We start from the raw sequence: 14,875 nt of genomic DNA, 5'->3' as shown, positions 1-14,875 counted from the left end.
CCACAAATGTATCCATATGTACCACACACCAAAAATCATCCCCCAAACACCATGTGGTGTTCCGCACACCAAAAAACCGCCAGTTGCGCTCTCCGATCCAGTCGACGAGTATGGGCCGCCGCGAGGAAGAGCCCGAGGCGGGGCGCCGCCACGGCCGCCACAGAGCGTCCCCGAGCCCCGCGCGCGGCGAGAGCGAGGAGGAAGCCATCCGCAAGCAGCTGCGCGAGTCTGGCTGGAAGAAGCGCCGCGCCGACAGCGTCAGCACCGCCGACGGAGAGGCCTCGCGCGACAAGGACAAGCCCAAGGACCGGGCCGACAGGGGCTCCCCGCGGCCCGCAGACGAGCGCCGCGCCTCCCGCGGCTCCAGACGCTCCCGCTCCCCGCGACGGCGCGACCGGGAGCGCCGCAGCTCGCGCAGGAAGGCGTCAGGAAGCCGCAGCCGCTCGCGCTCGGCCACGCGACGTCGGCGGCGTCACGCGTCGTCCTCGCGCTCCCGGTCGCCCTCGCGGGCGTCGACGCGGCGTCGACGGCGTCACGCGTCGTCCTCGAGGAAGCGGCGGTCGTCGCGCTCGCCGTCCAAGAGCAGGGACGCGCGGGAGGCCAAGCGCTCGAGGAAGACGTCGACGGACGAGAAGGAGAAGGAGAAGAAGAAGGAGGAGAGGAAGGAGGAGAAGAACAAGAGGGAGAAGGAGAAGGAGAAGAAGAAGGAGGAGAGGAAGGAGGAGAAGAACAAGAGGGAGAAGGAGAAGGAGGAGGACGACGAGACGGAGACGGAGGAGGAAGACGACGAGCAGGAGAAGAAGAAGAAGGAGGAGAACGGCAAGAAGGAGGAGGAGAAGAAGGAGGAGGAGAAGGAGACTGGAGACGAGAAGGAGAAGAAGGACAGGGACAGGGACGGCCGCCGCCGCCCGTCCTCCTCCAGGAAGAGCAGTCGCCGCTCTCGCTCTCGCTCGGGCTCGCCGCGCTCGCCGTCGAGGTCCTCTCGCCGCCGCCGACACCGCCGCTCGTCGTACTCGCGGTCGAGGTCGCCGTCCCGCAGTCGGCGCTCCAGGCGCGGCGGGTCTCGCTCGAGGTCCCCGAGAGACAGGCGTGCGCGCGGTCGAGACCACGATCGTGATCGTGATCGTCGCAGCCGCCGTAGAGGGCGCAGCTACAGCCGCAGCCGTAGCGCCAGTTACAGCCGCCGCCGCCGACGCAGTGAACGCTCCAGCTCCCGTGACCGACCGCGGCGTGAAGCTGACGGCTCTCCGAAGCCGGACCAGCAGCCCGCGGCTGGGACCGAGGCTGCCCCTCCGGCTGCAGCTGGAGCCGCTCCTGCCGCTCCGGGCGCTGGCGTGAACCCGACGATTACGCAGCTGATGGCCCAGTACCCCACCATGAGTCTTCAGGACATCATTGCCAAGATGCAGGCTTCGAACGTGACGATGGCAGCGGCCGTGGCTCAGAAGCCGGCCCGCGAGCTGTACGTCGGCAACCTGCCGCCGAACGTGACCGGCCCGCAGCTCCAGGAGTTCCTGAGTACGATCATTCAGCAGGTGGGGCTCACAACGCAGCCGGGCAACCCGATTATCAACACGTGGATCTCTACGGACGGCCACTTCGCGTTCTGTGAGATGCGTTCCGTCGAGGAATGCAACTTGGCCCTACTGCTGAACCAACTGTCGCTTCTGGGTCAACCGCTGAAGTTCGGTCGCCCTCGCAGCTTCATGGGACCACCCCAACCGATGCCCCAGATTTCGGCGCGAGCCCAGACTGCGCTCGCAAACTTGGGCTGCACACCAAACCCGGCCTGGTTTGCTCAGTCTGCTGTGCCGAGTATTGATGAGCCTACCGCTGCTCCTATGACAGAGTCGGTGGCGCTGGTGGGAGCAACAATGGCTGTAGCCTCAGTGGCCCCAGTTATTGTGCCTGCAGTGACTGGTGCGACAGTTGACGGTTCGTCAACGTCCCATCGTCTTATCATGTCGAACATTCCGATTGTGTTGACGGAAGACCAAGTGAAGGAACTGGTGGAGCCGTTTGGAGCGCTTAAAAGCTTTACTCTAGTCAAGGACACAGCAACGGGGGCGTCTATGGGCAGTGCCTTGTTCGAGTATGAAGATGACAGTGTTGCTGCGCAAGCAGTGGAAGGCTTGAACGGACTAAGCATTGGCGGCATTCTGTTGTCAGTTCAACGTCAGCCCCCGAGTGGTGCGGCTGATCCCGTTACGCCGACTGCTCCTATCATCCCCGAAGACCAACCGAGTGCTGTTCTGAAAATGGTGCGTTAGCCATACTGGGCGTTGGTTATACTTGGCAATCATATGCTAACTTCACGTATTGTTGCTTCGAACAGGCGAATATGGTTTCTGTGGATGAGCTAAGAGATGACGACGAATATGCTGATCTTGCTGAAGATGTAGAGGAAGAGTGCAAGCGCTTCGGCAACGTGACTGGTCTGGAGATCCCGCGTCCTAAGGTTTGTCAAGCGAAATAGCTGGTTTTAACGTTTTGGTATACATGCTCACATCTGATTGTGTTCTGTGTTTCTAGGATGACGAAGAGATCCCCGGCCTGGGCTGCATCTATGTTCGTTTTGAAGAGGAAGAGAACGCTGTTGCCGCTTTGAAGGTGCGATATGATCATGTTTATTCATTTACTTTTCTTTTGTTCTGACGGGTGTGCTGCGCTACAATATTGAATGCTTAGGCTCTAAATGGACGCAAATTTGGCGGCAACATCGTCAAGGTGACGTACTTCCCCTTGGACAAGTTCGACATGCACGAGTTTTCCTGAACGAAGGATCACAGACGCTGGATCGCGGTCAAGTCTATTTCTTTCTTATTTTTTCTTTACATGCGCGAAGTTGGCCAACGACGGACTGGTGATTTGAGCACAAGCATGGAGGAAGGTTTGTGTACGGTAACGTCCCCGGACGTTGCTCACAAAGGCCTCGGCTAACCCCAACCGTGCTGTGGCGATGTGTAGATCGAATCCAATGAACTTGGCCTACTCTGTTGTGTGCGCATGAGCTTCCTAGTATTGGGAGTTCTGCCTAATGTGTGTATGTGTTCATGATTCCATACTGTGCTAATGTAGAGCCTTGAATGAAAGCAACGAAACAACAAACAGGAAGCTGGCTTCGCGAGCGCTGACGCCACCGCCAGTGGACGTAGGCGCAGGTGGTCCGACGCGACCTTTCTTGATCGCACTTGTGGACGACTTTGGACGGCGATCCTACTACACCTTGGTCATACGCAAGGGCTTGAACTCTAGTGCAGACTCGACCAGGTACGTGTTGTTGACCTGCACACGACTTGTTCGGCGTTGGGGTGCTGCTACACGAAGAGGTGATTGAGACCAAGCCGTATTACAGTGCTAGAGCACATTGGTGTAAGCATGTTTAACCAACCACTGTTTGAACTAAACGATGTGTGTTCACATTCGTTACTGTTGCGTCTGGTCTGGCAGTTGTGAGACAACACGTTTCGAGATGCGGTGGTAGTACCGATACTCTCCTTGGCCATAGTCGTAAAAGCTTTCCCAGAGACTGACACCGTTCTCGTCGAAGTCTTTTTCGCGATATAGCAGGTGGTTCTTAGGCCCGCTCGGCCGACCCAAGCCATCGCTGTCAGCTGTGGTAACCGAACTGTCATTCAGTTTGGTGCTGACACCCTCGCTCAGCATGGTTGCGAACGCGAGAGCAACAGCAGGAGATGCTGCAGCTTCAGCAGCTGCCAGCTCGTCGTCCCAATTGCCCGTGGACACCGGTACGAACCGCGAGATCTCCCAGAGCATGTCCTGGTAGTTGTCTCGTGGAACCAAGTTCTCAAAATCGTAGCCCCTCGCTGCATCCTGAAGAATTTCAGACGGCCAAATGGATGGGAACTCGCCGTCTCCATAGTCTCGGCGCCGTCCGTAGAAGTCGAACAGCTTGCGCTTGTTGTGAAGCCGGCGCTTACCTCCGCCGTGCACGACGACATCACACTACTCCCCGAAAAACAAATGCGCAGTGGTTAGTACCAAGAGCATCGACAAGCACAAATGTGAAGCAGCTGCCACCGCACATGATCGCAGAAGAACTCGGAGCAGGTGGCACATTCGAAGCTGGCACTTTGAGGAGTTTCTAACAAACATTGGAGGCATTAGACTGGTGCGCTCGAAGGACAAACAAGGGGAACTTACCACATTGAGCGCATGCTGGGCGGACAGTGAGCGACAGGAGGTCGCGTGGCAATCGCCAACGAATTTCGTCGTTGACCTGGTTCTGTTGTACAGCAAAACAAAAGGTGTTAGCGCCAAGATACGCTCGACTTGGCGTGACCCGATACTCACGTAGAAGAACGGCGCTCCATAGCCTGCACCGTGTTGGTTGTAAGTATCGACAAGCTGTTTCCAGCGTGTGCGTTGGATCTTCCGCTCCTCTCGAACCCGGCGATATGCTTGTCGTCGCCGCCAATACGACTGGACCAGGGTTGAAGCCCATTGCTTCATCTCTTCAGCGTGCTGTTGCACCTCGAGAAGTTCGCGAACGATGTTACGTGCCCGACGACGCAGCAAGAACGTCCTGATGGCGCGCTGCAACACCACGGCTGCATCAGCCCGTTGTTGATTGCGGATTCGTCGTGCTTCGGCTACGATAACCAGAACGAGTTGATTGTGTCTAGCTCGCCAATGACGCTGCAATCGTCTGGCAGCTGCATCCTGTTCTCGTCGCTGTTTCGCCAACGCCAATAACCCGGCCGCCTCTCGTCCGCGTCGAGCCCGGTAGATGGTCTGGAGTTTCGTAGCAGCAAGTTCACGCTCCGTGATCGCATTCCGCCGTCTCGAAACTTCACGCAGCGCATGAACGCGCCGGAATTGTGCTTGCACCCGGACAGCGCAGCGTTGTTGAAGCTCGAAGAATAGTCGTTGTTCCTCGCGGAGATCGAAAGCCTGACGCCGACCTAGGCGCCCTCGATAGCGTCGTTGGATCTGTATACTGGCGGTTCGTTCGCGTCTGGAGCGTGCGAGCTTCTGCGCCTGCATCAATCGCAGTTTGTCGCGTTGAACGCGTCGACGGAAGTGCCGCTGCACTTTAACAGCGGCTTGCGTCTCGCGAGCGAACTCGCGTCGTCGCCTTGCAACTAATCGACGAGCCTCACGCCCTGCACGCATCGCTCGATATCGACGCTGCACCAACATCGTTGCCAACAGCAGTTGTTTTTCATGATTATCGCGTATTTCATCCTGGACCCGTCGGGCTTGTCGAGTTGCTCGGTATCGTCGCTGAATCAACGTGGCGCAGTATTCCCGATGCGAGAACTTCATCTTCAGGATCACCGCTTCTCGTCTCGCTTGTCGCCCGCGCCAAATACTCTGCAGTTTGCGGACAACTGCAATGCGTAGTGCAACCTCACGCCTCGAAAGAGCGTGTCGCCGAGCTACTCGAGCGCGGTACAGGTTCTGGTCAAAACGGTATCACTTAATCAGCTGAAGTCCAAGAATGCGGTTAGTAAAACAAGTTTGATACCTGTATAGTTGCTGCGGCAGCCCACAAGTTGCAGAACTCGGCGACAAATCGACGGTCTTTAGCTCTCGGGGCGGGGAATATGCCCACCTGCGTGTTGCTCCCAGCTTGTGTTCCAGCGGGAGGTAAATGCAGCTCACCGAATGGCCACGATGAGCTGAGACTTTGAAGCACTCGGGCCGAAACACGACAACCGTGGACACTAAGAGTTAGTAACTGTGGGCAGGCGAACGCAAGGCGTGCAACAGGGTCCTGTGTGACAAGCGGACACTCCGCCAACACTAAATGCGCCAGCTTTGGCCGCTGAAATGCGTCACAAAGCGCGTTGATGCCAGCATCCGAGATCAGACGGCACCCCGTGAAGTCCAACAGCTCCAGTTGGTCAGCGCGAGCACCTGCGAGATAGCGGAGTCCGGCATCACCCACTCGATCACAGCCGGCAACGACAAGCTGGCTGATAGCGGTGCCGAACTTGGCTACGGCACGCAGCATGCGGTCATCGCATCGCCTCACACCGGAGATATCGAGTCGTGCTAATTGTTGGCAGCCTTTGAGCACAGCGGTGATAGCAACGAGCGTGACATCAGGACAAGACTGAAGGCTCAGTCTACGTAAAGAAGGACAACTCGCGCCGATGGCCACAAGAGCACGCTCTTGAAGCTGAAAGCATCCACTCAAATTGAGGTCTTGAAGCTCCGGACACCGACTTGCAATGGCACGAAGACCCTCGAGACCGAAATCGCGGTTGCTACCGTCCGACACAAGGTACAAATTGGCTGCATGCAACAGCTCCAGCTTCGCGCACCCTGCAGCTAGAAGCCGCAACCCGACATCAGAAATGCCTTTCACACTATTTATCCGAAGAACTTGCAGCTCAGGACATCCGGACCCCAGAGCTGCACAAGTTGCGTCGGTGAGTCCTATAGCCCCAGTGAGATCAAGTCGGGTAAGTTGAGCGCAGCGAGATACCATCCACTGCACTCCAGCATCCGTAAGCGCACTATTTCCCGCTAACGACACAAAACGCAGATTCGGACAATACTCGCCTAAGGCTGAGCACGATGAATCCGTGAGTTGTTCGCCACCTCGGTTCCCGACGGGTCGGTCCAGCGCCACATACTCGAGATTCGGACTGCTCCGAGCAATACGCACCACGCCGCGGTCTGAAACTTGTAAGCATCCGCTCAGCTCCAGCTTACGCAATAGTGGGCACTGCGCTGCCAGCGTTTCGATCACTGCGTCACTAACCTGTGGGCATCGCGAAAGATTGAGGTGTGTAAGTTTTGGAGAAGCGTACAGACACCGGCGAAGCACCCAGTCACCCAGCTGCGGACTATCTGCGACGCTCAAATGTGTAAGTGAAGCCCCGCAGTGATCAACCAGAGCCGCCAATCCAGCCCCGCGCGTTCCGGAGAGCGCGGACACGTCCAAACGTTCAAGATTCGTACAGTATTCGCCCAAAACGCGCAATGCGGCATCCGTGATTCGTACAGCGCCTGCAATTCCTAGCTCTTTCAGCTTAGGCACGGCCAGTGCAATGGACGCCAACCCGGCGTCTGTAATTGTCTCCGCACCGGTGAGCAGCAACACCTCGGTGGTTTGATTGCGCGCATCCAAATACGACGAAGACAGTTCCTCCATCTCCTCTTTTCTAAACAGAAAGCTACTTTGACGCTGGCCAGGAAGCAAACCTTGAAGCTTTCGGGCTTTGCGGTGAGTACTGGATATGCGGTGGTTGTGAGCTGCAATTCGCCGCAATGTCCGGTCGGACACGATCACACTCCACCGCCGTAAATCAACACGAGCACCTTGTAGTAATTGCAAAGGAACATCCGTCAATGTCGATCCTGAATTGTTGCTGGTCGCTTGCTCAGGCCCACTCGGTAGTATCAACTGTGCTATTTGGTCTATAGCAGGCTTGCTAGAATGTTGAGAAGATGGTTTGCGGCTTGGGGCAGCGTCCTCTTGGTTTGAGGAAATGTTGTCAGGAGACTTGGCGTCTCCAACCGATTGAGGTTCTTCAATAAGTTTTGTCGGCCGAGCCCGCGGAAGCTCTTCAAGCTTGACATTATTCGTCGCTTTAAGCTTCCTGGCATTGCGACGTCGCCCAACTCCATTCTTTCGGTTGAACTCTTCATTTGGTGGAGTTTCGGGCGTTCGACGTCCACTTTCACCGCCCTGCAGACTACCAACAAACACGTTAGATTGAGAAGTTTTAAATATTTTATTATACTTTGTGGAGCTTACGGTGTGAGTTGGCGTGATCGTCGTCGCTGCTCTTGGTTCGAGCGAGATGATGCTCTAGTTTGAATGGCACGCCGATATTCGTCCAGCAGCGTCATGGTCGTGTCAAAACCGCAAACTTCGGCTTTGCTTTCGACCGTTGCTACAATAATAATAATAATAGCAAGATGGCTACGTTGAAGTGGTAAGCATGTCAAGGCTACGATACATCGGCTGTCCTAGTCGTCGACGTCGATGGCGCAGACTTTGGGCGCGACGGTGGGAACGTAGGCACAGTAGTGGTAGTAGTCGAGTGCTGACCACTTTGCTTTTGAAGAGTGGCTGCGAGGTGCTTTTGCCCGTCACTTGGATGTGTCGGTCTGCCACCTCGACTTCGACCAGGGTTAGCTGCACTTGAGGATCTAGGTTTGCTCGGAGGTGCAGTTAGTTTTGGTCTTGGCGGTGATGGCGAAGCCGACCGGCTTTGAATCGAAGGAGCTGTAGCGAGGGGCGCTTGCAGCACTGTGAGTCGGACCTGACGCACCATTGAGGCGCTCGAGCATCGCACCCGACGTACTATGCCCTCATCATGCCCGTCTTCGTCATTTGCTGGGCTGCTATAGCGAGCAGTTTGTGGTCTTCGGCGTATCGCCAGCTTCGCATCCGTTGCTGCATCTTGATCAATTAGAGATTGCAGTACCAGCATTTTGGTTATCGCCTCAGTGGCTGGGTCTATTGGGGGTTTGCGGCGTCTTGCTGCTGTTGCTCGCTCCAATTGATGTCGCCTGGCACGTTCGAGCACATGAGCTCTTCTCTCCGTGTCATCCTTGACAGAATTTTCGTAATGCTCCACTAGCCTTGCGTACTGTGCAGGCTGAGTACGCTCCAGAGTCTCCAAATGTCGTTGAGCATGGCTCGTTAGCACTGCTGAGTGGGCATCGCCCGCTGCAATTTGCGTGACTCGTAGACCGACGAGAGAAGTCACGAGATGTGGCAACGTGTAGATTTGAGGGCACGAGCTCAAGCCACACTGGCCCATTTCGTCGTTACCCCAAGCAAAGAGGCGGCCGTCAGGAGATGATGCGAGAGAGTGAAGCTTGCCCGCAACGATGGAGGCGATGCTCATCGCAGGTAACTCAACATCGCGGGACTGGGGTACAACGTCAAAATATGACACGCGCGTGGGAGTAAATCGGTCTCGACAGTCCCCGACACCAAGTTGACCGCTGGAGTTCCAGCCAAATGCATAAAGTTCATGCGGGCCGCCAATTACCAGCGTGTGCGCCGCTCCACACGCAACGTGAGTGCATTTTGTACCTTGTTTGGGGAAAATTACCGGGGCAAACCACGACGAACACTCCCCATCGTCTGGCAAACTAGCAATTCCTCTTTTGGCTGTGTCAACTCGTGCGATTTGCCGACCGAGACGACCGTGATCACGCCGTCCACATGTGAGCAGCTCACCACTAGCCAACAAAACTGCGCTGTGCATATCACCACACGAAATTTGCACCACACGACGGCCTTTTAATGTCAAAACTTCCATGGGTGAAGACACAGTGTCAAAAGTTTGCTCGAGAGCGTTAAGTCCGTGACCAAGAGCTCCACCACGACCAATACCCCACGAAAACACGTCACCGTCTTCAGCGAGAGCAAAACTGTGGCTGGCACCGCAAGCGACCTGGACAATTCGCTTGTGAAGCAGCGAATGAACAACCCTCGGGAACCCCATTGAAGCAGTAGACTCGTTGTCCCCACTTAGAATCGTATTTCTCGGGCGAGTTTCGCTGGCTTCACCCCAAGTTAGTAAGTATCCCTGCTCACTCGCCCCGACAACGTGTCGGTCGCCACAAGCGACATCCAGTAGCATACGACTCAGTGCTACATCCATTCCACTATCCTGGCATGAATTCCGTGCGCTAGAGCAGGAAATCTCGCTAGAACCCAACACCAACATCTCGCTGTCGTGATACAGCGCTAACGTTTTATCGCCGTGTCCTGTTAACCTCACCAGGGCGTTGTTGTGGTCCTGCGATACCCTTGCAGCCGTCGCTGGTTCCTCCACCGTTCCCGAATTTGCATTAGCAGCCATAGCCTTCACGACAGCAGTAGTAGCTGAAAGCTTACGACGCGACTGATGCTGTGCTACAAGAGCTGCAGCCTGGTTAGCAGCTTCCACGGCTGCAACCGCTGCCATCGCTCCTGGCGCCATTGGCACAAGAATTGAACATCGAGCGACCAACGGTCGGGACCCCAATACACTGCGTCGTAGTTCCACCTCAGTGAATTCATGCACCGTCAAGGACTGCTTCGGCTTCGGCTGGACCGAGAATTGCTTCTTCTGTGTGGCGAAAGCTGTGGTTTTACCAGTGGCAAATAAACAGTAGCCATCACGTGGACTTACATGTACCTGTACTGCGATGGGTAGATGGAGTACGCGCCGACCGTGGAAGCGCGGATCTAAACTGCTAGTAGTATGCTCGATAACAGCAGCAGAACCTCGCAACTCCTCAAAAATGCCACCGTTTACTGCCGCCACCCGAAAGAATTGGGGCTCTCTCCAGTTTTCTTGTGTGAAAACGTGCGTCGACGGGAAAACTCGCAGCCCAGTCGGCAGATTTACTGGTGACACGGTCACAGCTTGCTCTGGTGCAGTCGAACAGCGCAATACGACGGAGTAGAAGGCGGCCATTCCGCATACCGTCACGTTCACTGATGCTGGGAGAAATACGATGCTCGCCACACCAGGAGTGAGGCCGGCTCGGCGTACCAGAAGTCCATAGTTTTTCTGCTTAGTAGACAAAGTCGGCTGGCGGTTTGCAGAGTTTGGCATGATCCTGACAGGTAATCGACACAAGAGTAGGCACAAACGAGTGAAGTCCAATTATACTACTATATTTTTGGGCAGTTATGAGTCATAACATAACTTATGACACTGCAGATCCAAAACTATTGTAGTTTGAGCGCTCAGTAGCTTTTTTTTTTGCATTACTTTGCTCATCCGAAGTCGCGACGTACGTCCTTTGGGTATTTGACAACTTTAAGTTTCAGTTCCTTGAATATGCGGTCCTGCATTATCTTGTTCTGTTCTCTTTTCAGTTTCCCACGTTGGGCTAGTCGCGCGATTTGGAGGCCATCCGCTAGATTGTTCAGTTCCGGGACTTGGCGGATGGATAGGAAGAGTTTGTCGACATCTTCATCAGTCGTTCTTGTCCTTCTCAGCAGCATGTAGAGTTCGTCGTCAAGTAAGTTGAGTTTGCTTGCATCCGTTTCGCCTTGTCTGTACGTGTTTGTGTATCGCAGCCATCGGGAAAAGTTGGGGTTATTCTCCAAAGCTGTCGCTCCGGTCTTATCAAGAAGCAACGAGGCAAAAACGTCCTTTGGGTTCCCAGCCAGTTTTTGTCCTGCCAACTAGTAGGTTTTAACGCGGAAATCATCGTCCGAACTGTGCTTTTGAGCTTCTCGAGTCCTCGTACTTCGTAACCCGAGTTTTTAATCTCGGTTACGCCTGTATCGTGAAATCTTAGCAGCCTCTTCGTGGTAGTAGCAACAGCCTTAACGAGCGCTGATTGGTTATGTGGAATGCGGAGTCTTGGTCAGCGTCCACAAGAGCTGTGACGGTATCAATAGCCACCAGAACTACGACGAGGGTCAACAGTACGGCACAGTGGATGCGCATTGTGGCTCTAGCGAGTGTCCCTTGTCACTGGAATGGGGGACTTGAGCACAGATTTCCGAAGTGAGAGCTACATGACTTGCGCTTGTTCCCCAGTCATAGATCATCAAATGCATCAGGGAGCAAATACAGTGGTAGAGTGACAGGCAGTTGGCGTGAAATCCTGGGATCCTCAAGTAACCACATCGTGATTGCTTGATGATCGCTTGAAAAGCCTATGACTTCGCCCACCCCCAACACGTTACAAATTCGTGCCGGACAAGCATGTGAACACCGAAAAGCGATGCCAGATCAACTTCCAGATCGTCCTATCGATTTTATTTCCTCGGAACTATGCCTCGAGATCATTGATAAACTAATTGTAAGAGTTTCTTTTTATTGTATTTTTAGTCTTGGCTAAAGTAGAGTTGCAAGACGCAGTTGATGAAGGAAGAGATCCATAACAAGGAAAAGTTTCTTGTTATCGTGACTGTTATAATAAGGTACCTAGGGGCAGTGTTCGGCGTTCACGAAGTTATTGCCCTCGTAGAGCTTCACGAACCGAGCGCCGACACTTCCGTTGCCTACCAACCCCATCTGTGATCTTGCGGAGGTTCTCACTGTTTTTTCATCTTCTCTCGAAAATCATTAAACGTAACATATTGGGGCAGTCTTCGACGTATAGTAGTCGTTGTAAATGAATCGTATGCGTTGTCCTCAAACCTTTTGAGCAACTTCTTAGTTTGTCGGCTAGATTCTTCTAATTTGTGACTTTGTGGATAACGAGGAAGAGTTGTCGACGTCTTCATCGTGTTTCTCAACAACAGGTAGATTTCTTCGTCAGAAAATTTGAGTGTTTGGGTCAGCTTCGCCTTCTCTGTACTTATTCATTTACCGCAACCACCGAAAAAAAAACTTGGAGTTATTCTCCAAGTTCTCCACACCGGTCCTATCAAGGCGCAGCGCGTCAAAATCTCCACGGGTTTCTTTCTACCAGTCAGTCACTTCTTGTTCTGCCAAGGAGATGGAATAACATCTTCCAAACCGTATTTTTGAGCTGCTCGAGCTCTCGTTCTTGTTGCCTGAGTTTGTAATCTCACCCACATTCGTATCGTGCACCTGGGCAGCCTTTTCGATGCGGCAGCAATTTGCTTGAGTGCAGCGAGCGAGATTTTGTGGTGATGAGAATCAAAAGATAGTCGAACTCAACCCGCGAGGGTTTCTACTTTAATGATGCATCATCGCACCGTATTGCTCAATTTGAGTGAATATGTAATAGCCAGAATACTGCCGAAGCTGGCGTGAAATCACTGTAGGCTCCCTGGATCCTACCGTGAGTACCCGGAGAGAGTGTGGCGCTCACTTGGTGATCGCGTGAATATCCTAGGATGACTTGCCCAACTTTTCGTCAACCACGCGTATTACATGTGCTTGCGTGAATTGCACTGCAGGACAGCGCTGCATCCGGAATTCTTGCCAAGACACGCCGCATGCTAGACGCCGACAGTGTAAATGTCGTTTTTGATTCACAGCAAATCACTCTTGCCTGTGCTGCCTCCATTCACACATACCCTTCTCATACAAAACTTGCGTTCAACATCTCCATCGCCTTCACACCCACACACTAAGCCAGCGGCTTGCGCCCTCCGCCCACGAACGAGCCATCCACGCACCACGCGCAGTCCACATCTTCAAACCCGGCTCGCTCCAGCGCCTTGAGCTGCTGGAACAGCGGCAGCTGGCCCACGTGGTCCGCGAACACGACGTGTCCTCCCGGGCGCAGCGAGCGGTACACGGCACCAAATAGCTGCTCGTACTTGGCCTCCGTGGACAGGGCAGCCTCCGCTTCGTCCCCTTCTCCTCCCTGCGCGTAGTGCGCGGGCCTCTCCACCAGCACGTGGAAGGCCAGACAGCCCACGACCACGTCCACCGGCTCGGTGCAGAGCTCCGCCGTGTCTGTCAGCGTCACCCCCCGCGTGACAAAGCTCACTCTACCACCAGCTCCTGGCTGCAGCTTTTCCAGCCGCTGAGCCGCCAACTCCAGGCGCTGCGCGGACGAGTCCAGCAGCGTCAGGCGCGCCGTCGGGTAGGCCTCCAGCACGGCCGCGGCGGCGCGCCCGCTGCCCGCGCACAGGTCCAGCACGTGGCGGTCGCCGCAGGGCGGCAGCGCCAGCACCAGCTCGCGGAGCATGGGCCCGGCCTGCGGCAGACGCCGCTCCAGCTGCAGGTCGTACCAGTGGGCGTCGCCCCAGAAGCCGCCGCCTGCGCGCGCCAAGTTGCGGCGCCAACTGCCTTCGTCTGCTGCAACAGCGGCTGCTGCAGTAGCAATAGCAATAGTGGTGGTGGCGGTGGTCGTAGAGGCAGGTGCAGTTGGCGCTGGAGTCGTGGAAGGAGTAGAAGTACCGGTAGAGTTGCTATCAGGGTCGTGGGTCGGGTCGGCCTTGCGCTTCTTGTGCTTCGTGCCGGTCTGGGATGCAGTGGCGTGGAACGGGGCGAGCGTCATCTGCTTGGAGCCGCCGGGGGTGCTCACGGACACGAACTCCGGGCTGGAGGAAGCCATGCGCTTGCTTGTTCGAGATACTTTTGCCATTTGACGCTTTATTTTGTCCTGAAAGGCGTTATGCGATGTCGTGATATTCTCTGGATTTTATCCAGAGTTGTTATTGTGGATCTCGGCTAAGGTTAGGGCTCCAATACAAACTCAAGTCATTTGCTCAAATCGCCTTTTATCCGTATTTAGTAGAGGTGATTGTGTGCAGAAACGAACCGTCTTTAGTCATTGCAAGTGATTGGTGGGGCGATTGGGCTCCGGCGATTCAACCAATCCGCCCTGACCAGTTTGGAGTAGAACTCACAATACATGTTCGCAGTTTGCGGTTCGATATTTGTTAGAACTGTCATTGGTGCCCTTACAGGATGATGCGCAAAGGCGTGTGTCATCGAACAACATCGCTCAACCTTCCGGGAACACTCAACTTCGCCCAACTTTGTTGTTTTGGTTGCTTGTGTGGAGAGGGCAAATGCCGAAGTGAGATTTATCGTTAAGCCTAAATCTACGTTACTGGCCTCCTCTTCCTGTTGTTCCCCTTGTGCTCCTTGATGCCTCTCATCATGTTGTTTACCCTATCGAGGACTCAGTGCCAGTCTTCGGTCTATCCAATCTCATCACGGCTAGGCACGTGCCGTGCCCACCGTCAACTCGTTCACCGCTGAGTCATCTCCGGATGAGTCTTCGCTGGGTCCATCCTGTCTACACTGGCGGCACACAATACCATCAGTCCTGTCTACACTCACGGTACACAATACCATCAGTCCTGTCTACACTCGCGGCGCACAATGCCAACACTCCCACTCGCCGCTAGTGTTGAGCAGCTATGGCGATGACTCGACTCGCCTCGAGCAGGTACTGCAGGCGCTTGGTTTCCACAGCCTTCGTCAACATGTCAGCGAGTGGATCCTTTGTCGGCACGTATCCGACCGCGATGACTCCCCGCGCCACATTCTGACGG

General features: G+C 54.8%; 3 protein-coding genes across 3 annotated transcripts; 1 reads left to right on the top strand and 2 right to left on the bottom strand.

Moving 5' to 3' along the window:
* Positions 1–110: 110 nt before the first annotated feature.
* Positions 111–3,090, top strand: IUM83_15641 (putative splicing factor U2af large subunit; the record flags this gene model as incomplete). Its single annotated transcript, XM_067940474.1, has 8 exons — positions 111–910; positions 1,199–2,261; positions 2,336–2,458; positions 2,533–2,610; positions 2,689–2,727; positions 2,880–2,890; positions 2,968–2,995; positions 3,079–3,090. 8 exons carry the CDS (start codon positions 111–113, stop codon positions 3,088–3,090), a joined length of 2,154 nt encoding a protein of 717 aa, XP_067790573.1.
* A 336-nt stretch (positions 3,091–3,426) lies between these two features.
* IUM83_15640 (glucose-6-phosphate isomerase) lies at positions 3,427–7,129 on the bottom strand (the record flags this gene model as incomplete). Its single annotated transcript, XM_067940473.1, has 5 exons — positions 3,427–3,966; positions 4,047–4,105; positions 4,165–4,246; positions 4,315–4,337; positions 6,937–7,129. The coding sequence occupies 5 exons, from the start codon at positions 7,127–7,129 to the stop codon at positions 3,427–3,429; spliced, it is 897 nt and encodes a 298-aa protein (XP_067790572.1).
* A 5,861-nt stretch (positions 7,130–12,990) lies between these two features.
* IUM83_15639 (glucose-6-phosphate isomerase) lies at positions 12,991–13,926 on the bottom strand (the record flags this gene model as incomplete). Its single annotated transcript, XM_067940472.1, has 1 exon — positions 12,991–13,926. One exon carries the CDS (start codon positions 13,924–13,926, stop codon positions 12,991–12,993), a length of 936 nt encoding a protein of 311 aa, XP_067790647.1.
* Between the last annotated feature and the right edge of the window lie 949 nt (positions 13,927–14,875).

This window comes from Phytophthora cinnamomi, assembly GCF_018691715.1.
Source record: "Phytophthora cinnamomi strain GKB4 chromosome Unknown Contig45, whole genome shotgun sequence".
NCBI classification, from domain to species: Eukaryota; Oomycota; class Peronosporomycetes; order Peronosporales; family Peronosporaceae; genus Phytophthora; species Phytophthora cinnamomi.
The sequence above is the reverse complement of the archived record's forward strand: the minus strand, read 5'-3'. Positions and strand labels throughout refer to the sequence as shown.